The sequence below is a fragment of the Scyliorhinus canicula genome, chromosome 3, assembly GCF_902713615.1.
Source record: "Scyliorhinus canicula chromosome 3, sScyCan1.1, whole genome shotgun sequence".
In the NCBI taxonomy this organism is placed as follows: Eukaryota; Metazoa; Chordata; class Chondrichthyes; order Carcharhiniformes; family Scyliorhinidae; genus Scyliorhinus; species Scyliorhinus canicula.
Genome location: NC_052148.1, coordinates 83,308,461 through 83,335,499, shown reverse-complemented (window position 1 = coordinate 83,335,499; position 27,039 = coordinate 83,308,461). Strand labels below are relative to the sequence as shown.

Sequence of the window (27,039 nt, the reverse complement as noted above, 5' to 3'; positions counted from 1 at the left end):
ATAATTTTTTCCAGACTGAGAAACCCTACAAGTCACTAACCCACAGTCCTGACTTCGGAGGTTCCAAGTCCCTCCATCCCAGCAAAATCCATCTCAGGGCCATCAGGGAGGCAAAGGCCAAAACATCGGCTTCTCCTCTCCCCCCGGATCCTCCGATACCCCAAATATTGCCATTTCCGAACTCGGAGTCATCCTCACAAGGGGTTAATGCAAAATACACCACAACTAAGTAACCACTAGTGGGAGCACCAGAGATGTATATAAGAGACAAACAGGAAGTCAAGGGGCACTCTTGACAGGAACAGCAGCTGGTGAGCAGGACACAGACAGCTCAGATGTAACATACAGTATAAAGGCTGGAGAGAGAACAAACTCACACAATAAAGCATCTACTTCAACTCTAAGACTACGCTCTTTATTCAGACACAAGGAATAATAAAAAGTAATCTCCCAATCAGCTCCCACAGCACAACAAATCTCACCATCAAGTAAGATCAATGGCAAAATCCAACCCAGGGGGCTGTGGCTGCTCCATTGTTGAATACATTTATAGCTGGGATAGACAGGTTTTTGGTATCTCCAGGATAGGGAGTGGAAAAGTGGTTGAAGTTCATGATCGGCCATGGTCATGCTGAATACTGGAGCAGGCTCGACAGGCGATTTTCAATGTGTGCTCCTGGTTTGTGCTCTTTTGTAAACAAAGTTAACATTTTGAGTTGAATATGACTTCTTCAGGATTTGCTCTTCTTGGAACTTAGTCACAACAGGAGATCAGCGCAGATATTTTCGGGATGTCCTCAAAACATTCCTGAAGGGACCAAACATCACTGCTGACTCCTGGGAGAATCAAGGTTCATTGGGAGGGCACTGAACACCTTGAGAGATTTCGCCACAGGGAGCACACAAACCTCTAAACAATTCGTCCACTCAACTCTTCAAGCAGTACCTGCACCGCATATGTGACAGTCAGCAAATTGGCAGTGGACTGGGAATGCAAAAAGCCGCCCTTGATTCCGATGGGCCGGCCTAAGAGGGCAAGGTCGCATTGGTGTTGCCAGTGCTGCAGATGGCGCTGTTGGACCGGGCGGGGTGCTGGATGGAAGCTGCCAGCCGCCGATGCTGCAGATGGCGCTGCGGGGCAGAGGAAGCTGCCGGGTCTTCGATGCTGCAGATTGCGCTGCAGGGGGAGGCTGAGTAGGGAGGAAGCAGCCGGGTTGGCGATGCTGCAGATGGCGCTGCAGGGGGAGGCTGAGTAGGGAGGAAGCTGCAGGGGGAGGCTGAGTAGGGAGGAAGCTGCGGGGTCTCCGATGCTGCAGGTGGCGCTGCAGGGGGAGGCTGAGTAGGGAGGAAGCAGCCGGGTCGCTGATGCTGCAGATGGCGCTGCGTCGGGGGGGAGGCTGGGTAAGGGGGAAGCTGCCGGGTCGCCGATGCTGCAGATGGCGCTGCAGGGGGAGGCTGAGTAGGGAGGAAGCTGCCGGGTCGCCGATGCTGCAGATGGCGCTGCAGGGGGAGGCTGCGTAGGGAGGAAACTACCGGGTCGCTCAGTCTGTTGGTTGTGTTGCGGGGCGACAGGTGAGTGACCTTGGCCTTGTCGGGCCGACAGCGATTTGGAGCCCAGCGCCAGCAGTAAACCTTGCCGCCCTCTATGAGTAATATTTGACCGCTGGGAGGAGCCTGGTGTGATTAGCGGTCGCGACAGAAAGCCTCCCCCCGCCCTCGGGAGGTGATGTTCAGGGACGGAGCACCGTTGGCACTGCCGGTGTAAAGTGGCCAGTTTGCAGTCTTGCAGTTTGAATGGTGAATTGCATTTACAGCCGCCGCCATGCCCAGGTTGGTGACCGTCCTGTCCCTCTGTTGGACCTGCCTGCTCTTCTATGCCGGCCTCGGCCTCTTTCTCAGCGGTTTCCTGCTGGTTCGAGTGGAGCTCCGCAACCGCAGCTGGTGTCGGGAGGCCGCCATCCCCGCCGCCCGAGGCGGCCACCGGGAGGCGGGCTTCGGCCAAGACCTCAACTCGTGCTGGATGTCCAGGCGCTTCTCCCGGGCGGTGGTGCTGGTCATAGACGCTTTGAGGTTCGACTTTGCGAAATACAACCCAGAAAACAGGAATCCCAACCCGTATGAGAACAAGCTGGAAGTGATATATCGCACCGTTCTTTCCAAACCTCAACATGCCCGGCTTTTCCAGTTCAGAGCTGACCCTCCCACAACCACCATGCAGAGAATTAAAGGCATGACTACCGGTACCCTACCCACCTTTATAGATGTCGGCAGCAACTTTGCATCTTCTGCAATTCAGGAAGATAACTTGATTCAGCAATTTGTGCAAAATGGTACGTTTGTTCAAATGGGGATCGTGTTTTTAGACCATTGGCGGTTCTGGGGGAGGTGGGACCTGTACAAGCTGGACGAGTTACACCTGGGCAGGACTGGAACTAATGTCGGGGAGCGGGGAGCGGGGGCGGGGTATTTGCTAGAGCGGTTGGGGAGTGTTTAAACTAATGTGGCTAGTGCATGAGTTGCAAAAAGTTGGTTTACAGGTGCAATAGGTGATTAAGAAGGCAAATGGTATTTTGTCCTTCATTCCTCCATAGAGGAATGTCCTCATGTCCTCCATAGAGGGATGGAGTTTAAGACGAGGGTGGTTATGCTGCAATTGTATACGGTGTTAATGGGGCCACATCTGGAGTTCTGTTTTGGTCTACTTACCTGAGAAAGGACGTACTGGCGCTGGAGGGTGTGCAGAGGAGATTCACGAGGTTAATCCCAGTGCTGAAGGAGTTGAATTACGAGGAGAGGTTAAGTAAACTTGGACTGAACCAAAACGGGGAGGTCTCACCCTCCACGTTCTGGGAAGCGCTTAAGGCCGTACTAAGAGGGGAAATCATAGCCTACAAAGCGCAAAGAGATAGGGAGGAAAGGGTGGCTAGGCAGAAGCTGGTCGACTCCATACTGGAGGTAGACCATAAATACTCCGAGGCCCCGACTGTAGAACTCCTGGCGGAGAGAAAAGAATTACAAAGGAACTTTGACCTGCTCTCCACCAGGAAAGCAGTACACCAACTCCGCCAGGCACGCGGGGCCCTATACGAACACGGAGACAAAGCCAGCCGCCTGTTGGCCCACCAGCTGAGAAAGCAGGCAGCCAGCAGAGAAATTGCGCAAATCAGAGATACCAGAGGCACGTTGGAAACAGAACCAGAGAGGATTAACAAAACCTTCAAGGCCTTCTACCAAGAGCTGTACACCTCAGAGCCCCCAACGGGGAAGGCTGGGATGAACCGGTTTCTTGACGGACTGAACATACCAGTTGTGGGAGAGGGCAGAAAACGGGATCTGGAAGCACCACTAGCACTGGGAGAGATCATGGAGAGCATTAGCTCCATGCAGGCGGGGAAGGCGCCGGGACCGGACGGATTCCCGGCGGACTTCTACAAAAAATTTGCGGCAGCGCTGGCCCCGCACCTGCGGGAGATGTTCACAGACTCGCTAGCTAGGGGCACGTTGCCACCCACGTTAGCACAGGCCTCAATCTCGCTGATACCTAAGAAAGACACTCGCAAGGGGGGGGGGGGGGGGGGGGGCGCAGCACTAAAGGGGCTGCCGTTCAAACAAGCCCGACATAAATTCCGCTACCTGGGGATCCAAATAGCCCATGACTGGAAAGGGATCCACAAATGGAACCTCACCAGCCTGACGGAGGACGTTAAAAAGGACCTGCAAAGATGGAACACACTCCCGCTCTCCCTCGCGGGGAGAGTTCAGACGATCAAAATGAACGTACTGCCCAGGTTCCTCTTCCTGTTTAGATCCATTCCGATCTACATCCCCAAGGCCTTTTTCAAAGCGCTGGACAAACTCATCATGGCGTTCGTATGGGGGGGTAAAAATGCTAGGATCCCAAAGAAGGTCTTACAAAAAACAAAAACCAGGGGAGGGTTAGCCCTCCCGAATCTACAATTCTACCACTGGGCAGCAACAGCCGAGCGAGTAAGGGGATGGATCCAGGAGCCAGAAGCTGAGTGGGTGCGTGCGGAGGAGGCCTCTTGCATGGGAACCTCCCTTCGGGCCCTCGCCACGGCAGCACTCCCATCCCCACCCAAAAAACACTCCAGCAGCCCAGTGGTAACAGCCACCCTCCAATCCTGGAACCAACTGCGGCAGCAACTTGGCCTGACCAAAATGTCGAACAGGGCTCCCATCTGCAACAACCATAGGTTCAAACCAGCACTGACCGACGCCACCTTCAAAAGGTGGAGGCAGGACGGGGGGACACTGACAGTCAGGGACCTATACACGGACGACAGGATCGCAACACTGGACGAACTGACAGAGAAATTTCAGCTAGCTGGGGGGAACGAGCTACGGTACCTGCAGCTCAAAAACTTCCTACGAAAGGAGACAAGGACGTACCCACAACCGCCACGACAGACACTACTGGAAGACCTACCGGACGCAAGTATCCTAGAGAAAGGGAACTGTAGTGACATGTATGACCGACTGGTAGATAGGGACGACACCGTACTGGACGCAACAAGGAGGAAATGGGAGGACGACCTGGGGATGGAGATCGGGTGGGGACTCTGGAGCGAAGCACTGCATAGGGTCAACTCCACCTCCACGTGCGCAAGGCTCAGCCTGACGCAACTAAAAGTGGTACATAGAGCCCACTTAACAAGAACCCGTATGAGTAGGTTCTTCCCGGAGGTGGAAGACAGATGTGAACGGTGCCAAAGAGGCCCGGCCAACCACGCCCACATGTTCTGGTCTTGCCCCAGACTCGTGGAGTACTGGACAGCCTTCTTCGAGGTTATGTCCAAAGTGGTGGGAGTGAGGGTGGAGCCATGCCCGATAGTGGCGGTCTTCGGGGTTTCAGAACAGCCAGATCTATTCCTGGGGAGGAGGGCAGACGCCCTTGCCTTTGCCTCCCTGATCGCCCGCCGTAGAATCCTGTTTGGCTGGCGGTCAGCAGCACCGCCCAGAGCTGCGGACTGGCTGTCCGACCTCTCGGAATCTCTCCAAATGGAGAAAATCAAATTTGCCATCCGAGGGTCGGACGACGGCTTCCACAGAACGTGGGAGCCATTCATGCAACTGTTCCGGGACCTATTTGTGGCCAATGTACAAGAGGAAGAATAGTCGGGGGAAGGTAGCGGGAGGGGGGGGGGCTACAGGTTCGTTACGGGGGTTCGATGGCTAGCTAAGGCCCAAAACCAAACTAAATAAACATGTTGAGGAGGGGGGGGGGGGGGGGGCGCAGTTACTACTACGAAGATGCTTACCTGTAATATGTATGTTAATTTTTGCGTGTTTGTTTTTTTTCTTTTTTCTTTCTCCTAACAATTTGTAATTTGTTCAATATAAAATATGAAAACTGAATAAAAACATTTATAAAAAAAAAAGTAAACTTGGACTGTACTCGTTGGAATTTAGAAGGATACGGGGGGGATCTTATCGAAACATATAAAATTATGAAGGGAATAGATAGGATAGATGCGGGCAGGTTGTTTCCACTGGCGGGTGATAGCAGAACTAGGGGGCATAGCCTCAAAATAAGGGGAAGTAAATTTAGGACTGACCTTAGGAGGAACTTTTTCACCCAAAGGGTTGTGTCTATGGAATTCCTTGCCCAGTGAAGCAGTTGAGGCTCCTTCATTAAATGTTTTTAAGATAAAGATAGATAGTTTTTTGAAGAATAAGGGGATTAAGGGTTATGGTGGTCGGGCGGGAAAGGTGGAGCTGAGTCCAAAAGATCAGCCATGATCTCATTGAATGGCGGAGCAGGTTCGAGGGGCCAGATGACCTACTCCTGCTCCTAGTTCTTATGAGAGGAGATTTGCAGGGGCTCTCGCCTTAATTTTAAAATCTTCTGTGACCACAGGTGAGGTGTCGGAGAGCAGGACAGTGAATGTACCATTTTTCAAGAAGGGGAGTAGTTGTAATAATAATCGCTTATTGTCACAAGTAGGCTTCAATGAAGTTACTGTGAAAAGTAGGGACAAAACATAATTACTGGTGATTAGTGAGCCAAACTTCAGTGGTAGGGAAATTATTGGAGAAAATTCTGAGGGACACAATATGGTGGCATAGTGGTTTGCACTGCCCAGGTTCGATTCCAACCTTGGGTGACTGTGGAGTTTGCACGTTCTTCCCGTGTCTGTGTGGATTTCCTTCTGGGTGCTTCGGTTTCTTCCCACAGTCCAAAGATGTGTGGGTTAGGTGGATTGACCATGCTAAAATTACCCCTTCGTGTCCAGGGATGTGCAGGCTGTGTGGATAGGGTGGGGTGGACGGGGGAGTGGACCTGGGTAGAATGTTCTTTCGGATGATCGGCGCAGACTCGATGGGCTGAATGGCCGCCTTCTGATTCTATGAATTAATCTCCACTAGGAGAGGCCAGGATTAATCAAGCATAGTCAGCACGGCTTTGAGACGGAGAGATCATGTTCAACAAATTTGATTGAATTTTTTGAGGAGTTAATGAGGGTAGTGCAGTTGATGTAGCCTACTTGGATTTAAGTAAGGCTTTTGACCAGGTCCTGCATGGGAGACTGATCCCATGGGATCCAGGGCAACTTGGCAAAATTAGATCCAAAATTGGCTTAGTGGCAGGAGCAGAAGTTGTTGGTCGAAGGTTTTACTTTGTGACTGGAAGCCTGTGTCCAGCGCTGTACCACAGGGATCGGTGCTAGGTCCCTTACTGTTTGTAGTATCTCATGTGGTATGATGGCACAGTGGTTCGAACTGCTGCCTCTCAGCACCAGGACCCCAGGTTGGAATCCAGCCTTGGGTCACTGTCTGTGTGGAGTTTGCACGTTCTCCCCTTGTCTGTGGGTTTCCAAAGGTGCTCTGGTTTCTTCCAGCAGTCCATAAATGTGCAGGTTAGGTGGATTGGCCATGCTAAATTGCCCCTTAGTGTCCAAAATGTTAGGTGGGGTTACGGGGATCGGGTGCATGCCTGGGCAGGGTGCTCCTTCAGAGGGTCGGTGCAGACGTGATGAGTCAAATGACGGCCTCCTGCACTGCAGGGATTCTATAATTAGTGTACGTTAATAATCTAATGAAATGAAATGAAAATTGCTTATTGTCACAAGTAGGCTTCAAATGAAGTTACTGGAATGTGGGGGCTATGATCAATAAGTTCACAGATGACACAAAAATTGATGGTGTGGTAAATAGCTAGGAGGAAAGCCTTGGATTAAGGGTGATATTGACGGACTGGTAAGATGGACAGGACAGCGGCAAATGGAATTTAACCCTAAAAAGCTTGAGGTGATGCATTTTGGGAGGAGTAACAAGGCAAAGGAATACACAATGAATGGTAGGACGCTAGGATGTACAGAGGACTATGGGGCGCATTCTTATAGGTCCCTGAAGGCCGCAAGATGGGTAGATAAGTTGGTTAAAAAGGCATGTGGGATAATTTCCTTTACGAGCCGAGTCATTGAATGAATGTAAGAGCAGGGAGGTTATGATGGAGCTGTACAAAACGCTTGCTAGGCCACAGCTAGAGTACTGTGTGCAGTACTGATCGCCACACCACAGGAAGGATGTGATTACACTAGAAAGGGTGCAGAGGAGATTCACCTGGATGTTGCCTGGAGAGGCTGGTTAGGCTGGGATTGTTTTCCTTAAAGCAGAGAAGGTTCAGGGGGACCTGATTGAGGTGTGCAAAATTATGAAGGATATCAATAGGATAGATGGGAAGAAACATTTCCCCTTAATAGAGGGACTAATAACCAGGGGGCATAGCTTTAAGGTAATGGGCAGGGGATTTGAGGAAAACCTTTTTCACCCAGAGGGTGGTGGGAATCTGGTACTGATGGCCTGGAAGGCTGGTGGAAGCGGGAACCCTCACAACATTTAAAAAGCATTAGATGAGCCCTTGAAACACCATAGCATACAAGGCTACAGACCAAGTGCTGGAAAACGGGATGAGAATAGACAGGTGCTTCATGGCCGATGCAGACATGATGGGCCGTAGGGCCTGTTTCTGTTCTGTAAAGCTCTGACTCAATGGTGGTATGTGGTAGGAAGTTTACCAATGTTGTGCGCGAATAAACTGCAGGATCTGAACCGATTAAACCTAGTAATATCCCAGTGCAGAGCTTGACTCCAATCAAATTGTGCCTAAATTTTGTGAGCTTGACTTTTTTTGTAATTCTTAATAGGTTTAGAAGAAAATTCTGGAAAAAAGTATTTAGTAGCTTGGGTAATTAAGTCAATTTATTGGACCATTGATTCTGAGGGTGATGTGTGCCTGTAAAAAAATGTATTTGTTGACAGCCAGAAAATAATGTTACTGTGAAGATTGTTATGGCATTTAAAATGTTTTAACACCAGATAAATAGTATCAGTAACGTCTGAGGAAATATGTATTTTATAATTTAACTATATGAAGCAAAGTGAACCTATTTTCTTGTGTGTTTTGCTCCCTTAGAGAAGAAAGTGGTTTTCATGGGAGATGACACTTGGGAAGGTCTGTTTCCAAATAAGTTTTTCAAATCATTCCCCTTTCCTTCTTTTAATGTGAAAGATCTTCACACGGTGGATGATGGCATCCTTCAACACATTTACACAACAGGTAATTAATAATTACCTTTTGAAATATGTAGCTGGACCTTAAGTATCCTTATAGCTAAGAATCCATATTTTGTTAAATTAGCATTTTAAAGCTGTAGGCTGACTTGGAGCAAGATCTTTAATAGAGCTTGCACATAACTTCTATGTTTCACTTACTATTTGGAGCAGTTGAACTTGCTGAAGAGAAAAGCTGTTGCATGTTTGTACCGTCATTGAATTTATTTGAGTTATAGGAAAGCCTGTTGATTGAGCCTGTCGATTGCCCCTCAGCGCAGAGGACCCGGATTCATTACATATGGTGCCCGAGGGCGGCATGTGGCGCAGTGGTTAGCATTGGGACTGCGGCGCTGAGGACCCGGGTTCCAATCCCGGCCCTGGGTCCGTGTGGAGTTTGTACATTCTCCCCATGTCTGCGTGGGTCTTGCCCCCCCAATCCAAAAGATGTGCAACGTAGGTAGATTGGCCACGCTAAATTGCCCCTTAATTGGAAACATTTTTTAAAAAGAAAAACAAAACAAAATTTTAAAAATCAATCAATTCGGAGCCAGGTTTTGACAGCCATCGTTCCTGAGCACACTCAAAGATGACGTTGGGTCAAGGTGTCAACAAATCTCCATCTCTTGGAGCACTGCATCCCTATAAACAATAGAATTTAGTGGTAAAGGATAATGAAGTCTCTGTAAATTGATGGAAGTAATTGTTGTTTTTCACTGGGGCCCAAACATTTTGAATATCACTTTTGTGCAAGATAGAATAAAGAATTCAAATTTTACCATGCTGTCACCATATATTTTAATCGGATTTATTTATTTTTTTAAATTTAGAGTACCCAATTATTTTTTTCCCAATTAAGGGGCAATTTAGCGTGGCCAATCCACCTAACCGCATCTTTGGGTTGTGGGGGTGAAACCCACGCAGAGATGGGAAGAGTGTGCAAACTCCACACAGACAGTGACCCAGGGCCGGGATCAAACCCGGGTCCTCAGTGTGGTAAGCAGCAGTGCTAACCACTGCATCACCCCAATCGGATTTATGAATTGTTTTTGATTATTGTTTTCATGGCAAATTCTTATACAATCACTGAGTAGCATATTATACAGCAACATCTGTACCAGAAGATGTACCCTATTTAAATTAAAGTAGCATGTTGAATTTAATCTTTATTCATACTCAATGAGAAAATTAAGTTGAGAGTGTTATACAGGCCATTTCTGGACTATATTTTTATACAAGAGCACAAGCTATTGGAATAGATTATATTGCTTGTCGAGCCTACATTGCCATATAATACGATTATGGTTGATCTTAGGCTTCACTTTCTCGCCCACTCCCCACAGTCCTTGATTCCCTGACAGACCAAAACACACACTCCTCACCTTAAATATAATCAACAATGCAACATCCACTGGGATAGAGAATTCCAAAGATGAACAGTCCTTAACTCATTCCTAAATGATTGGCCTTTTATCCTAAGACTGTGCCCCGTGTTGCAGACAACCTCTGTATTTACCGGTCAAGCCCTTTAGAATCTTGTATGTTTCATTCAATGTGCTGACCTCTTATTCTTCTAAACGCCAGAGAATATAATCTTGGTCATCATTTGTAATTCAGACACAAGTTTTTCATCTATTTTAATCGATGGGATGATTTTTTTTTATGCCCTCCGATTGTAGGCAACACTGGCAAGGTTACATTTATTGATCACTCCTAGATCCCAAAAGCCAACCATGTTGTGTGACTCTAGAGTCACATATAGTCCAGACCAGGTTGGTGCACGTCTCTGGCGTTAATGAACCAATTGGGTTTTTATAACAAACCAGCAGTTTTCATGGTTGCTTTATATGGGGTCAGTTCACAAATCATGGGAATTAATTCATTCTGTTTCTCAATTTGTCTATGGTGTGATTTGAAATCGCCACGGGTGGATTGCTTGTCCAATAGTAAGGTTACCACATCTGATCGTGGAGACTATACATTTGAATTCCTTGTGTGTACACTGAGTAAATACCCAAGTTGTCAAACATTAATAAAACCACTCCTGTAGTTTTTAATCTGAAAAATAGAAGATGCTTTTGGATTATTCAATGTCCTCTTATTCAGTTGGAGTTTGTTTTAGTTGTCCTTGAGTGCTGATTTACATTTGTGATCATTTTGACATTGTAATGACTGCATTTTTCAAACATGAGTCAGAAGTGTTCACCTATATCTCGAAAGTATTGTGTATGCATGAAGCTAATAGTTAATTCAGCTTCAGCAGTAACTACAGCAGTTCATTCAGCTTTCCTGGTTCATTCAGCTTTGTCTTTGTTCATTCAAGATATGATTAATTTGTTCTTGCCTCTTTTAATAATTAATGTAATGATTTATACTCAAGTGCAAGTTTGTTCTCTATTTTTAGTGGCAGGGAATGAATGGGATGTACTCATTGCACACTTCCTGGGAGTTGACCACTGTGGACATAGATATGGACCTCATCACCCAGCGATGGCAGAAAAGCTCAATCAGATGAACAAGATGTTGAGGTACATTTGGTGTTACATCTGCAGTTATGAATGTTTGAAGGCTGTTGCAATGTCTTCTCTATTAAATAGACAACCATATGCAATAGTGAGCTATAAAGAAATAATACTACTACTTGATCGGTGTTGACCCATTTCAGCTGGGCATTTATAACGGTGCTATTATTGAGTTCAGTACCTTGGACTAGAGTGGAAAAATATGGAGTATTGTGACGTAATTGTGATATTACTTAGCTAGTAATCCTGACACCTGGAGCAATTAGTTCAGATCCTGGTAATACCAACATTTGTTGCCTGTTCCTAATTGCCCTTTAACTGAGTGGCTTACAAGACCATTTCAAAGGGCAATTCAGAGTCAATTGAGATTGCTTAATTAATCTTAATATAGTTAAGAAAGCACTAAAATGGTGACCACTGAGATTGACCCTTGCAAAACCTGCAGATTTTAATATGAAGTAGCCACCTGCTAATGAGTAATGAGCAAAGTTTAATGGAGGTATCCCACAACATACCAAAGGAAAACACGTGGGTAAAATATATCATTTAAATTAAGATTTCTGTTGATGGAGGAAATCAACTCCTATATAGTACTGAATCAAAGACAATCTTATGAAAAGTTTCACTCATTCCTGACATAGCTGCAAATGGGGCTAACGTGACACAGCATAATTAAAACTTTGGCATACAATTCCTCCTATTGAATTCCTGATTTTCAGAGCCCTTTTGGGAAGTTCCTTTTTCAATAGAGGAATGATCAGTCACCCATGGACTGCTGTTGCACAGTGGATTGAGAGACACAATGCCAGAATCTTTATAGTGCAGGTGAAGGCCATTTAGCTTATCGAGTCTGCACTAGCTCTCTGAAAGATTATTCTACCTAGTCCCACTCCCCTGCAATAACACTCTTTCTTTTCAGAAAGCAATCCAGTTCCCCATTGAATACCTCAAACGAACCTGCCTCCACCTCCCTCTGTGGAAGTTAGTTCCAAACTCTAACCACCCTCTGGATAAAATATTTTTTTTCTCTTTTTGCCAATTATTTTGAATCTGCTGTCATGAGTGGGAACAGTTTCTCACTATTTACCGTGGACTATTTGTCCATGTCCCTCAGCATCTTGGATACCTCTCAAGTCTCCTCGCTGCCTTTTCTCCAAGGAAAACAGACTCAACCTCTCCAATATATCTTCATAGCTACAGTTCTTTATCACTGGAATCATTCCTGTGAATGATTCTACCTAAAGTGGAACAAAATGTAAGTGAGAATGGAAATTACACATTGGTGATAAATGGCCAGACTTTTTAATAACAATTGCTTTTATAGAATCTAATAGAGTTGAGATGCAATCAGCGGGGCGGTCTCCTGTATCAAACTATATATCATTGCACTACCTATAGAGAAATGGTGTTTACCTCTGGCATCGTTCTCCACATTATGTTCTTTTTATCATTTAGACTCTATGACTGAAACACAAAGGGGAGCTGAGTCACTTTCTTACAGTTTGTACATGTTTGCCATTTTTCATCCATCTCATGAAAAAAAAAAAATCAATCTGTTTTTCAGGGATCAAAGCCCGTTGGTTTCCCTACTCCCTTCCTCATTGCTCCCAGGAGCCCCTTCACATACTCACTGAAAAATGGCAGCAGGTGTGAGACTGTCCAGGAAAACATTGGTGGCAGATCTGCTTGTCTGTCATAAGCTACTTGAATTGATGCTCTGCTAATAGTGCCATCATGTACAGCCCAAATCAGTGGTCTCCAAAGAGGCACCGCTGCAATGGAACAATCTAGCCTCACCCTGCTGCACCAGGGCTTGAAACTAAAAACACAACCTGACCAAATGCAGAAGACTGGACTGTGCCAGGGTACGACTGTGTCATAGCAACAGTTAAGGGCAAATAACCAAACAGTGGGTTTTTTGTGAGGGCCACGAAGAATCCAGTACATGTTGAAGGATAGAAAGAAATAACATTTATTTACAACAACATAGATATACACACAACAGCAGCAGCAACTTCCTTGCTGCTCACTCTCCTCTAGGCGGTTCCAAACTGGGCAGCTTTATTTATGCCGGGAATCTGCTAATGATTTCTCCGCCCCCCTCATTGGGGGAGCTCATACACCCAAAGGATTGTGGGATTGCCATTAGTCCCCAGCCAGTGGTAAGCAGGCAGGTTATAACATCACTCTCTTCCCTCCCCTCCGAAGATCTTGGCAAAGGAGGGCGCGGACTCGTTTTGCCGCAGGCCGGACACCATTTGCACGAGGTGCTGGATCGGGGGGCGTGTAACGAGACAGAGAACGGCGCTTCCGTGATGAACGGCATAATGGTTGTACAGCCGTGGGCCCGAGGATTCCCCCTCTGAGGCGTCCTGTGTCTCCATCTCGGAGTCTGAGTCCGCTGCCTCCGCCATCTCGGCGTCTCTATCTCTGCGCGGTTCTGCAATGACCTGCGCAGGCTTTGAGTGCAGCACCAGAGGAAGATTATCAGGAATACTTTCCACTGTGTCTTGTCTCTGTGGCTGTAGAAATGAGCTCCGGGGGCGGGGAATCTTTGGAAGGGATGGTCTTGTCGACCGAACATGGTCTGCATGCTTGCACTGGAGACGACCCTCGGCTTGCACCTGGTAAGAGATAGGGCCCATTTGGCAAACGGTTACGCCAGGGACCCACTGGGCACCACCAGCAAAATTCCGAACGAACACTGGGTCACCGGGCGCAAACTGCCGAGTTGGCCGATGCTGAGAAAAACCATGTCCCTGCCGTTCTTGTGTGTGCCGTATTTTTGCGCCAATGTCCGGGAGAAACATGCTAAGGTGGGTGCAAAGTCTCCGGCCCATTAGGAGTTCCGCGGGAGCTACCCCAGTCACTGCATGTGGGGTGGTCCGATATGAAAACAAAAAACGAGCCAGTCTTGTGTCCATCGACCCGGAAGACTGCTTCTTTTGGACTTGTTTGAATGTCTGCACTGCGCGCTCTGCCAACCCATTTGAAGCCGGATGGTATGGGGCGGTGCGGATATGGCGTATGCAGTTGATCTTCATGAACCCCGCAAACACCTCACTTGTGAATGGAGTGCCGTTGTCCATGACCAGCGCCTCGGGGAGGCCATGCGTACTGAAAGACAAACGCATCCTTGATTGTTGCGCAGGATGTTGTGCCTAACATCTTGTGCACCTCTAACCATTTAGACTGGGCATCGATTAATAGAAGGAACATGGATCCTTGAAAAGGGCCGGCGAAATCCGCATGCAAGCGAGCCCAAGGTCGCCCTGGCCATTCCCAGTGATGTAGGGGCGTGGCCGGCAGAAGCTTCTGATGCTCCTGGCAAATGGAGCAGTTTTGGGCCACCTTCTCAATGTCAGTGTCGAGGCCTGGCCACCAGACATAACTCCGGGCCAACAGTTTCATTTTGGTCGCACCCTAATGCCCATTGTGCAAGTCTCTTAGTATCAGCTCCTGTCCTTTTTCCGGAACAATCACACACGTCCCCCACAAGAGAACACCGTCTTCCACGCAAAATTCTGACAGCTTGGAGGAAAATGTCCGTAACTCGCCTGGGAGCTGTCTATGCTGCCCACCATACAGGACTATATGCCGAACCTTTGACAGGACTGGCTCCGTCTGGGTCCACTTACGGATCTGTGATGCCATGACAGGTAAGGTGTCCATAAAATTTAGGGTTGCAACCACCTCACCAGTCGTGGGGGTCGACATGGGGCCGGTCGATAAAGGCAATTGGCCCAGTGCGTCGGCATTCGCTATCTGGATTCCTGGTTTATGCTCCAGAGAATACTCGAAGGCAGCGAGCAACAAAGCCCAGCGCTTGATCCGTGCGGAAGTAATGGGCGGTATTGGCTTATCCTCTCGGGAAAAGTCCCAGCAGAGGCTGATCAGTCACGATAGTGAAGTGGCATCCATACCTGTACTGGTGGAAGTGTATCACCGCAAAGGCCACCGCCAGGCCCTCCTTCTCGATCTGCAGGAGGCGAAAGCTATCGGCCGCTTGGTCCCGTTCTCAATCTTGTGGGACAGGACGGCCCCAATACCATGCGGGGATGCATCACATGTGATGAGCAAAGGCTTTCCAGGATCACAGTGGGTTAGTAACCCAGACGACGACAATTGTTGATTTACCCGCCAGAAAGCGGTTTCTTGCGGCTGACCCCAAACCCAGGTGTGATTTTTCTTTAGCAGATGATGCAACGGGGCCAGCGTAGTTGCCAGATTGGGGAGGAACTTCCCGTAATAGTTTACGAGGCCGAGAAAAGAACGAAGATGTGAAGTGTCAGTTGGGGCGGGGGCCTGTTGAATTGCGCGCACCTTCTCTGCGACGGGGTACAAACCTTCGCGGTCCACCCGATAACCCAGGTAGACTACTTCCCTCGCCTGAAAGACGCATTTTGTGCGACGTAAACGGACTCCAGCCTCCGAAAAGCACCTAAGGACAGCCTCCAAATTTTCCCAATGTTCCTGCTCCGACATCCCTGTAATCAAAACGTCGTCTAAGTAGACAGCGACACCCGGTAAACCTCTCAAAATGCCGTCCATGAAGCATTGAAAAATAGTGCAGGCAGAGGATACCCCAAAGGGCAACCATGTATATTCATACAGGCCCCGGTGTGTATTAATCGTTACATATGGCCGGGAGGCAGGGTCAAGCTCCAACTGTAGGTAGGCGTGACTCATATCTAATTTCATAAACGAGAGTCCGCCTGCAAGCTTCGCGTAGAGATCCTCTATGCAAGGCATTGGATATCAGTCGAGCCGGGAAGCTGTATTCACTATGTTTAGTCGCCGCACAAGCGTATTGTGGCATCTGGCTTCATTACAGGTGCAATTGGTGCTGCCCAGTCAGCGAAACAGACGGGCCTGATAATACCCAAAGTCTCCAAACGAGTGAGCTCCCCTTCTACCTTATCGAGCAAGGTATAAGGCACCGGGTGCGCCCGGAAATAGCGCAGTGTGGCTCTTGGCTCGATTTGAATACGGGCCCCTTTTATTTTCCCCAAACCGAGCTGGAATACATCTGGGTACTGTCCTAGCACCTCAGTCAACCCTCCAGAAACTGTCACTGCAGCTACAAATGACGCAACTAGTCCCGATCCAACAGGCTGGGCCCATGGCCGCGCACCTCGATAAGTGGGAAACGACCCTCCTGGCATCCATAAACAACGGGTCATCGTAGTTCCTGCAATGTCCAGTGGTTCCCCCGGCTTGGTGGACAACCTGGCTTGTGTGTCAGTTAATGTAAGGGTCTGTATACCCTGCTTGATGTGGTCGTATGTCCTCTGGGCAATCACGGAGACCGCTGTGCCAGAATCCAACTCCATCTCAAGCGGGTGACCATTGACCCGTACTGTCACGTTAATGGGGGCCACATGGGGAGCTGCCACACAATGCAGCTGCAGGCAGTCGTCCTCCGTCTTCACGTCCTCGGGAGTAGTCGCCGCAGGTTCATCCAAATGGAAGGTTTGGATGGAATGGAACCCTTGGGCTGGCCCCAGTTTCTGTCGGAACGACGGCGCCTCTGGCACCCCCAGGACCGGCGTCCACGAAGTGGTCGGCGCCCAAAAGTCCGACACGGACATGGCTCCTCATCCATTGGTGCTGGAGAAGGCTTCCTTTGGGGAGGAATGTCCAACGGCCATTGGCGTCGATCCGGACGTCGCCTTGCCCAAGGTACCGCAGGGGTGAGGGGGGGACGCTTTCGGACGAAAGGGGTTGCACCCCAAGGCATGCACCTCCATTCCCTATAGCTCCCGCACTCCCCGTTCTGTGCTCTCTCGGGACAATACGATTTGAATGGCCTGTTGAAAAGTCAATGTTGGTTCAGCTAACAACTTTCCGCATTGTTAATACCGCAAACCAAACGGTCGCGTAACATTTCTGACAGGGTCTCACCATAGTCACAGTACTCCGCAATCCTGCATAGCCTGGATAGAAAATCGGCAAGGGATTCTCCTGGGGTCCTTTCAGCGGTATTAAACAGGTAACGCTGAACTATCGTGAACGGGGGTTGGGTTAAAATGTTGCCCCACTAAGTTCACAAGTTCATTAAACGTTTTGGTGTCCGACGCAGCTGGGTACGTAAGGCTCCCAATCACCCAAACGTATGTGGGCCGCAGGCGGTGAGCAATATGACCACCTGCCGCTCGTTTTTTCGGTGATGTTGTTTGCCCGGAAATAGTAATGCATCCGTTGTGCGTACTGGTTCCAGCTTGCCAGCGCAGCGTCAAAAACATCCAAATGTCCATACAGAGGCATGGTGTAATAGAAAACAACTTCCCACCTGTATCCAACAGTAATCCAGGGAGGTGGCTTTAGCAGTGTGGACAGCTATTCACTTTAACCCTCGTCGCCGGTTTTGTGAAGGCCACAAAGAATCCAGCATGAGTTGAAGGATAGAAAGAAATAACATTTATTTACAATAACATGTATATACAACAGCAGCAATTTCCTTGCTGCTCACTCTCCTCTAGCCTGTTCCAAATGGCCAGCTTTATTTATGCAGGCAATCTGCTAATGATTTCTCTGGCCCCCTCATTAAGGAAGCTGATATTCCCAAAGGATTGTGGAATTGCCATTAGTCCCCAGCCAGTAGTAGGCAGGTTATAACAGGGTTTATCTAGATTTACCAACCAATCCACGCACCAGATACTGCACAATTGTGCAGAACTGCACAAACCCAAATCAAGCACACCTCTTCAACCCCATGGAAAATACTATAGTTGTAAACGTCGACCCATACATTTTGTCTAAAAATTGACTTTTACATTGGTATATACGGTAAGTATTTTCGATGTTTCTGTGTTTGCAAGTGTACAGAATTATAGTTCTCTATCCAGGTGTAGAATTGTCACTTTTGCTTATTAATCTTTTTTGGATTTGATAGGTCAGTGATTGGGCAACTTCAGAATGATACCTTGCTGGTGGTCCTGGGAGATCATGGAATGACAAATACAGGAGATCATGGCGGTGACAGTGAAGGGGAAGTCAACGCCGCGTTATTTATTTATAGCACACTTCCACTATTTGAGATAAAACCTGCTGAAGTAAGTATTGTGAAGAATGTTCTATTCATCATGTTATTATATTGCCAGAGATGTGGTTCGAATGCATGCTGAATAACAAGAATGCAGGTAAATCACATTATAATTTCTTAGATATTACACTGATGTGATTGCAGATAAACTCTGCTTCATACATAAAGAGTATTATTGTCCCAACAAAGGATTATCCCACACACTCTTGTTGCTGTTTAATTCCTGATCCAATGGTAATCTAATACTGCATTACATATAAAGGGTGGAATCGAGTGCCCTATTCCATCGTGAGTTTAGTGGTGGGGGTCATTTCAGTCAGGTGGCAGGTGTGGACCCTATCACTTTTCGGCCTCCATCTTGGTTAAGCACATGCCAAGACCACTGCCAAGTGAGGCAACTATTACTGCCCCGTCAAGGATCTCATCCTGCAGCTGCTGGTATTTCTGCCAGTGGTGATTGGGAGGCTCACAATGTGGAAAGCAGGACAAGAAAACCGGTGCGGGCTTCTCATTCAAAGACACTCAGTTCTTGATTGAGGAACCTGGCATGGGGCCAGTGAGAGACCCCCCCGGCCTTTGCTGCTGACATCACCACCACCCAAGCCGACCCCACCCTGGATGAGTGTCATACTAGCAGCAGCCATGGTCTCCTCCGTGGTGCTGCCATTCAATAGGGCCTGCCTCTAATTGGCCAGACACTCTCAATGGGTGGGTCTTCCACACCCGATTCCTAAATGCTGGGGAACACCCCCCACTGACCTGTCAAGTGCTTCAGTGGAACACTATGCAATAGCCCTTCGCAGAAAGAGGTGATGCAGGGCTTTCAGCAGTTCTCGATTTGGTGGATGAGATCCACAGCATTCTGCCGACAATATGTCAAAACCTTTCCTGTATTTTCAAATAGAAAGCAAAGCTTTTGGTTGTAACTTTAATTGTAATTCTTTTTAATGTTAGGTGCTTGATAACTGCTCTTTTTATTTACTAAATTAAACGTTTTGCATATGGTTGCACGTCATATCAAAGTTCACAAGAACAAAAGAACTAGGAGCAGGAGTAGGCCATCTGGCCCCTCGAGCCTGCTCCGCCATTCAATGAGATCATGGCTGATCTTTTGTGGACTCAGCTCCACTTTCCCGCCCGAACACCATAACCCTTAATCCCTTTATTCTTCAAAAAGCTATCTATCGTTATCTTAAAAACATTTAATGAAGGAGCCTCAACTGCTTCACTGGGCAAGGAATTCCATAGATTCACAACCCTTTGGGTAAAGAAGTTCCTCCTAAGGTCAGTCCTAAATTTACTTCCCCTTATTTTGAGGCTATGCCCCCTAGTTCTGTTTTCACCTGCCAGTGGAAACAACCTGCCAGCATCTATCCCATCTGTTCCCTTCATAATTTTATATGTTTCTATAAGATCCCCCCACATACTTCTAAATTCCAATGAGTACAGACCAGGTCTACTCAACCTCTCCTCGTAATCCAACCCCTTCAGCTCTGGGATAAACCTAGTGAATCTCCTCTGCACACCCTCCAGCGCCAGTACGTCCTTTCTCGGGTAAGGAGACCAAAACTGAACATAATACTCCAGATGTGGCCTCACTAACACCTTATACAATAACCTCCCTAGTCTTAAACTTCATCTCTCTAGCAAAGAAGGACAAAACTCCATTTGCCTTCTTAATCACCTGTAAACCAACTTTTTGTGACTCATGCACTAGTGCACCCAGGTGTCTCTGCACAGCATCATATTTTAATATTTTATAATTTAAATAATAATCCCATTTGCTGTTATTCCTACCAAAATGGATAACCTCACATTTGTCAACAATGTATTCCATCTGCCAGACCCTAGCCCATTCACTTAACCTAGCCAAACCCATCTGCAGACTTCCGGTATCCTCTGCACATTTTGCTTTACCACTCATCTTAGTGTCGTCTGCAAACTTGGACACATTGTACTTGGTCCCCAACTCCAAATCATCTATGTAAATTGTGAACAATTGTGGGCCCAACACTGATCCCTGAGGGACACCACTAGCTACTGATTGCCAACCAGACAAACACCCATTCATCCCAACTCTTTGCTTTCTATTAATTAACCAATCCTCTATCCATGCTACTACTTTACCCTTAATGCCATGCATCTTTATCTTATGCAGCAACCTTTTGTGTGGCACCTTGTCAAAGGCTTTCTGGAAATACAGATATACCACATCCATTGGCTCCCCGTCATCTACCGCACTGGTAATGTCGTCACAAAATTCCACTAAATTAGTTAGGCACGACCTGCCCTTTCTGAACCCATGCTGCGTCTTCCTAATGGGACAATTTCCATCCAGATACCTCGCTATTTCTTCCTTAATGATAGATCCGAGCATCTTTCCTACTACCGAAGTTAAGCTAACTGGCCTATAATTACCCGCTTTCTGCCGTCCTCCTTTTTTAAAGAGTGGTGTCACGTTTGCTAATTTCCAATCCGCCGGGACCACCCCAGAGTCTGGTGAATTTTGGTAAATTATCACTAGTGCATTTGCAATTTCCCTAGCCAACTCTTTTAGCACTCTGCGATGCAATCCATCAGCGCCAGGAGACATGTCTACCGTTAGCCCCATTAGCTTGCCCATCACTACCTCCTTACTGATAACAATCATCTCAAGGTCCTCATATGTCAGAGCCTCATTTCCATCAGTCACTGGCATGTTATTTGTGTCTTCCACTGTGAAGACCGACCCAAAAAAGCTGTTCAGTTCCTCAGCCATTTCCTCATCTCCCATTATTAAATCTCCTTTCTCATCCTCTAAAGGACCAATATTTACCTTAGCCTCTCTTTTTTGTTTTATATATTTGTAGAAACATATACTATTCTGAGCAAGTTTACTCTCATAATCTATCATACTCTTCTTTATAGCTTTTTTAGTAGCTTTCTGTTGCCCCCTAAAGATTTCCCAGTCCTCTAGTCTCCCACTAATCTTTGCCACGTTGTATGCTTTTTCCTTCAATTTGATACTCTCCCTTATTTCCTTAGATATCCACAGTCGATTTTCCCTCTTTCTACCGTCTTTCCCTTTTGTTGGTATAAACCTTTGCTGAGCACTGTGAAAAATCGCTTAGAAGGTTCTCCACTGTTCCTCAACTGTTTCACCATAAAGTCTTCGCTCCCAGTCTACCTTAGCTAGCTCTACTCTCATCCCATTGTCATCTCCTTTGTTTAAGCACAAAACATTAGTGTTTGATTTTACCTTCTCACCCTCCATCTGTATTTTAAATTCCACCATATTGTGATCGCTCCTTCCAAGAGGATCCCTAACTAGGAGATCATTAATCAATCCTGTCTCATTACACAGGACCAGATCTAGGACCGCTTGTTCCCTCGTAGGTTCCATTACATACTGTTCTAGGAAACTAACGCGGATACATTCTATAAACTCCTCCTCAAGGCTGCCTTGGTCAAACCAATCGACATGTAGATTAAAATCCCCCATGATAACAGTTGTACCATTTCTACATGCATCAGTTATTTCTTTGTTTTTTGCCTGCCCCACCATAATGTTACTATTTGGTGGCCTATAGACTTTTCCTATTAGTGACTTTTTCACCTTGCTATTCCTGATTTCCACCCAAATGGATTCAACCTTATCCTCCATATCACCGATGTCATCCCTTACTATTGCCCAGATGTCATCCTTAAATAACAGAGCTACACCACCTCCCTTACCATCCACTCTGTCCTTCCGTATAGTTTGATACCCTTTGATATTTAACTCCCAGTCGTGACCATCCTTTAACCATGTTTCAGTAATGGCCACTAAATCATAGTCATTCACGATGATTTGCGCCATCAACCCATTTACCTTATTCCGAATACTACGAGCATTCAGGTAAAGTACATTATGTTGGCTTTTATACATCTGTTTTGAATCTTAACACCTTGATCAGTAACCTCTCCTAAGTTATTTTTCCTCTTTTTAAAAATAAATTTAGAGTACCCAATTCATTTTTTCCAATTAAGGGGCAATTCAATGTGGCCAATCCAGCTAACCTGCACATCTTTTTGGGTTGTGGGGGCGAAACCCACGCAAACATGGGAAGAATGCAAACTCCACATGGACAGTGACCCAGAGCCGGATTTGAACCTGGGACCGTGGGGCCGTGAGGCTGCAGTGCTACCACTGAGCCACCGTGCTGCCCTGTTATTTTTTCTCTTAACTTTTCTCCTTATTTTCCTTGTCGTTGAACCCACATCTTCATGTAACAACCTGCCGCGTCGCTTTCCACTTATGTTTTTACTTCCCGTTTTATTCCTTTTAGTATTATTGGGCCTATTCATTGAGCTCCCCTCAGTCACTGTACCTTGTATTGTCGCCCTTTTTGATTTTTGACTATGGATTCTCTGCCTTCCTGCGTTTTTGTTTCTGTCCCTGTTTTACGACCTTCCGACTTCTTGCATCGGTTCCCATCCCCCTGCCACATTAGTTTAAACATTCCTCAACCGCTCTAGCAAATAGCCCCCCAAGGTTTTCCAGTCCTGCCCAGGTGTAACCCATCCAGTTTGTACAGGTCCCACCTTCCTCAGAACCGGTCCCAATGCCCCAGGAATCTGAAACTCTCCCCCTGACACCATCCCTTCAGCCACGCATTAACATAAGAACTAGGAGCAGCAGTAGGCCATCTGGCCCCTGGAGTCTGCGCCGCCATTCAATGAGATCATGGCTGATCTTTTGTGGACTGGCCTGAACACCATAACCCTTAATCCCTTTTTTCTTCAAAAAACTATCTATCGTTATCTTAAAAACATTTAATGAAGGAGCCTCAACTGCTTCACTGGGCAAGGAATTCCATAGATTCACAATCCTTTGGGTAAAGAAGTTCCTCCTAAGGTCAGTCCTAAATTTACTTCCCCTTATTTTGAGGCTATGCCCCCTAGTTCTGCTTTCAACCGCCAGTGGAAACAACCTGCCCGCATCTATCCTATCTATTCCCTTCATAATTTTATATGTTTCTATAAGATCCCCCCCTCATCCTTCTAAATTCCAGCGAGTACAGTCCCAGTCTACTTAACCTCTCCTCGTAATCCAACCCCTTCAGCTCTGGGATTAACCTAATGAATCTCCTCTGCACACCCTCCAGTGCCAGTACGTTCTTTCTCAAGTAAGGAGACCAAAACTGAACACAATACTCCAGATGTGGCCTCACTAACACCGTATACAATTGCAGCATAACCTCCCTAGTCTTAAACTCCATCCCTCCAGCAATGAAGGACAAAATTTCATATGCCGCCTTAATCACGTGTTGCACCTGTAAACCAACTTTTTGCGACTCATGCACGAGCACCCAGGTCTCTCTGCACAGCAGCATGTTTTAATATGTTATCATTTAAATAATAATCCCGTTTGCTGTTATTCCTACCAAAATGGATAACCTCATATTTGTCAACATTGCATTCCATCTGCCAGACCCGAGCCCATTCACTTAACCTATCCAAATCCCTCTGCAGACTTCCAGTATCCTCTGCACTTTTCGCTTTACCACTCATCTTAGTGTCATCTGCAAACTTGGACACATTGCCCTTGGTCCCCAACTCCAAATCATCAATGTAAATTGTGAACAATTGTGGGCCCAACACTGATCCCTGAGGGACACCACTAGCTACTGATTGCCAACCAGAGAAACACCCATTAATCCCTACTCTTTGCTTTCGTATTTGCTCTTTGTATTTATCCTATATTTCCTGTCATTTCTATCTCACTAGCACGGGGCACCGGTAGTAATCCTGAGATCACTACCTTCGAGGTCCGATTTCTTAACTTCCTTCCTAGCTCCCTGTATTCTGCTTTTAGGACCTCATCCCTTTTTTTTTTACCTATGTTGTTTGTACCGATGTGTACCATGACTACTGGCTGTTCACCCTCCCCCTCCAGAATGTCCTGTACCCGCTCCGAGACATCCTTGACCCGAGCACCAGGGAGGCAACATACCATCCTGGAGTCTCGTTTGTGGCCACTGAAACGCCTGTCTATTCCCCTTACAATTGTATCCCCTATAACTATTGCACTGTCACACTTATCACCACTCCCCTCTGCAGCAGTGCCATTTTTTAAAGTATTCGTCAATAGACAGTGTAAAAGGCCACATAAGAATTTCGGAGAAGAATTTGGATATAAATATCTATACCATTAGTTTGAGCTTAAACAGTTGCTTATTCCAGTGGTGCTGTGGTCAAAGCACTCTGTAGTTTTGATTTTTGTGCCACTGAAGCTTGGCAGTTTGATTCTAGTTTTAGAGTTCATCTTTTGCATTTTTTAATATTAGGACTTTGGGCTGTTTCCAGTTCTCATGGTCCAGTTTTGGTTTCTTGTTTGTTGTGACATTGTGGTCAGTAGAAGGCATTTATTTAAAGGCACCAAAAAGTCTTTAAACCCCCTCCCCACCAATTCTTACTCCTCATCCCAGAACCACTTAAAATCTATCATCCACATCTAGGAATTATTAGATGTTTAAAATGTACCATAGATGATTGTCTCACATTAATTGGTCAAAATTATAGTAATAGTTTTGCAAATCAATCATCTTTCCAGGCTTTTCGGATGAATGAATTGACTTTTTCTTGCCAAATGAAAGAAGTCGGCTAATGAAATCCTGAACTGACATGTCTTTATTAATATTTATGATCATGCAGATTAGCACTTTAATATTGAGCAATGCAGGTATGCAAGATACTTGCGCGAATGTCATTAAATAAGGAATAGAGGTGAGGGAAAAGAAGCAGCAATACAAATTCATCAGACTGTTAAGAAATAAACCACCTCCTACTCTGCATGTACAGTGCCACAATCTTCCTCCATGGTCCCTACATTTAATGGTAATGATATTTCATTCACAGCCCAAAAGGCTGAATTGGGGTGGAACTAGCATCAAAGGATTATTGTATAAAAGACAACAAGTAACAGGGAAGTGGTACACAGGATATTGAGAAAAGAATAAAATTGAATTAGAATTACGTTAAAATCACAAACCTGTTTTGCTTATAAATTTCAGAATTTAAGTACTGCATTGAGGACGCAAACCAATTGGGATAGGACTGCATTGGTACCCCTCCAACCTACATCTTACAGGATTGGATTTAGTCAAACTTCTGAGATGCCTTGATTGCTCTGGGTGCGGTGGTGGTGACCAGTTCTGAAATTGGGTAGATTTCATAAAAGATTTTCCGAACTTAGTTCAAATATCAACTCTCCTTGTTTGTAGACTTTTGAGCTTTGTGATATGAAGGACATTGTATGATAAATACAATAAATAAAATAAAATATTTTGTCTATTTTGAGCTTGTTGCTGACTGAGCACTGCTCACTTCCAGCCGTTCTGCAATTTTCTCTGGCCCTTGTGGAAACTTTAAAAAAAGAGACAGTTAAAGCTCAAGTGCCTTCTACCCCTGGACTGCTGCCTGATTTTTACCTGGCCTGCTTGCTTCATAATTTGATATTGAAGTTGAAAGAGTTGAATGTTGAGGCAATTCAACTATGCGTCAAAACAGACAATGATTTGTTTTTCGAGTCTGTGTGTTCCTTTTTTGGCATCCGTCCCAATGTTTGCAATTTTTAAGTGCAGTTTTCATTTAATCCCCACCTGTGTGTGTGTGTTTCAATTGACTTTGTATTCCTGCTACTGTAGTTTGCTTCATTTTTTTAAGTCTGAAGCAGCTCGAAGCTTCGTTCCTCAGTTCAAATATATATATTTAAATTTAACTCCTTGCCGATGTCATTCTCCAATATAATTACACTATCATTCATTTCCTGCTCAACAGTTTATCTGAAACTCAGAACTTCTCAAACTTTTCAACACGTCCTGTCACGGAGTCTTTCATTGCTCTCTCATCTCCACAATCTCTTTTCTGCTCATTAATGGTAAACCTACGCAGGTGCACTCGTAAGTTTCAAACTTCACAAGCACAATAGAATCACAGGTGGAACCTAACCAACCCCCACACACACAAACACCTTTGTTCAGCATGAATCTAACTATAGGTTTTACCAATAGGCACAGAAACATTAAATTAAACACGCTTAAAACTATACCTTACTTCCAATGTTTCCCAATACTAATACTGTATAAATCCCATAAAACTACTTTGTTTTCCTAACTAACGGTCTGATGTAATGAAAGAAAAGAGAAAATTAGTATTTATCACTTATTAACAGCAAAGCAAACATTTTACTTTGAGAACTTAGACTGACAGAGGTGCTGGTCAGGGTGTGATACAGTTCCAATGTAGGTAGAGTTTAATGTAGTCTGGAAAGTTTCTAATCAGCACCTTCCTTTTAAATAATCCTAAAATCAAGATGGAGTATTATATTCCTATATATGCACACGTTGGTGGAAGTGTTTATCTTGTTATTTGTTAATTTTTTTAATTTTCTGTTCATCTGCAAAATCTCTAGAACCCAGACGTTGTGTCTCAGATAGATCTTGTACCAACCCTGGCTCTTCTACTTGGGGTTCCTATTCCATACAGTAATATTGGCATGGTGATGGTGGACATGTTTATTTCGGAACCTAAGCTGGACGATAATCAGTACCTGGAACAAGCAAAAGCACTTCACATCAATGCCATACAGGTACAGTAGTGCCAGATTTGTGGCATTGTACTCTATCATAGTTATTATATTTTCTCATGTTTTTACCTGCTCCAAATTCTACCCAGTTTAATTCTAGACCATGTTGTATAAATCTTAAATCAACTGCACAGGCAAATGTGATTTTTAGGTGCTTCACTAAAAATGTGTACGAAAATAATTCTGACAAATGCCAGACCCCTCCTTTCCACAGGGAATAGGCAAATTTTAGGTAACATTTTCCTGTTAGTTTTACTAAATGGGAAAAACATTTCAAATTTCAGAAAATG

The 27,039-nt window shown here is 45.9% G+C and overlaps 1 protein-coding gene across 2 annotated transcripts in view; it reads left to right on the top strand.

Annotated features, from left to right (window-relative positions):
* Positions 1-1,464: 1,464 nt before the first annotated feature.
* pigo (phosphatidylinositol glycan anchor biosynthesis, class O) overlaps positions 1,465-27,039 on the top strand; it is a 47,301-nt gene continuing 21,726 nt past the window's right edge. Inside the window, exons 1-5 of one of the 2 annotated variants that reach the window (XR_005459948.1) lie at positions 1,465-2,330; positions 8,438-8,581; positions 10,979-11,102; positions 17,992-18,151; positions 26,576-26,752. Coding sequence is in view for 1 of the 2 variants with exons in the window: in XM_038790798.1 (XP_038646726.1) it covers positions 1,823-2,330; positions 8,438-8,581; positions 10,979-11,102; positions 17,992-18,151; positions 26,576-26,752 (1,113 nt within the window). In the remaining variant the exon portion in view is untranslated. The remainder of the gene's footprint in view (positions 2,331-8,437; positions 8,582-10,978; positions 11,103-17,991; positions 18,152-26,575; positions 26,753-27,039) is intronic. The other variant, XM_038790798.1, reaches the window with a different exon arrangement.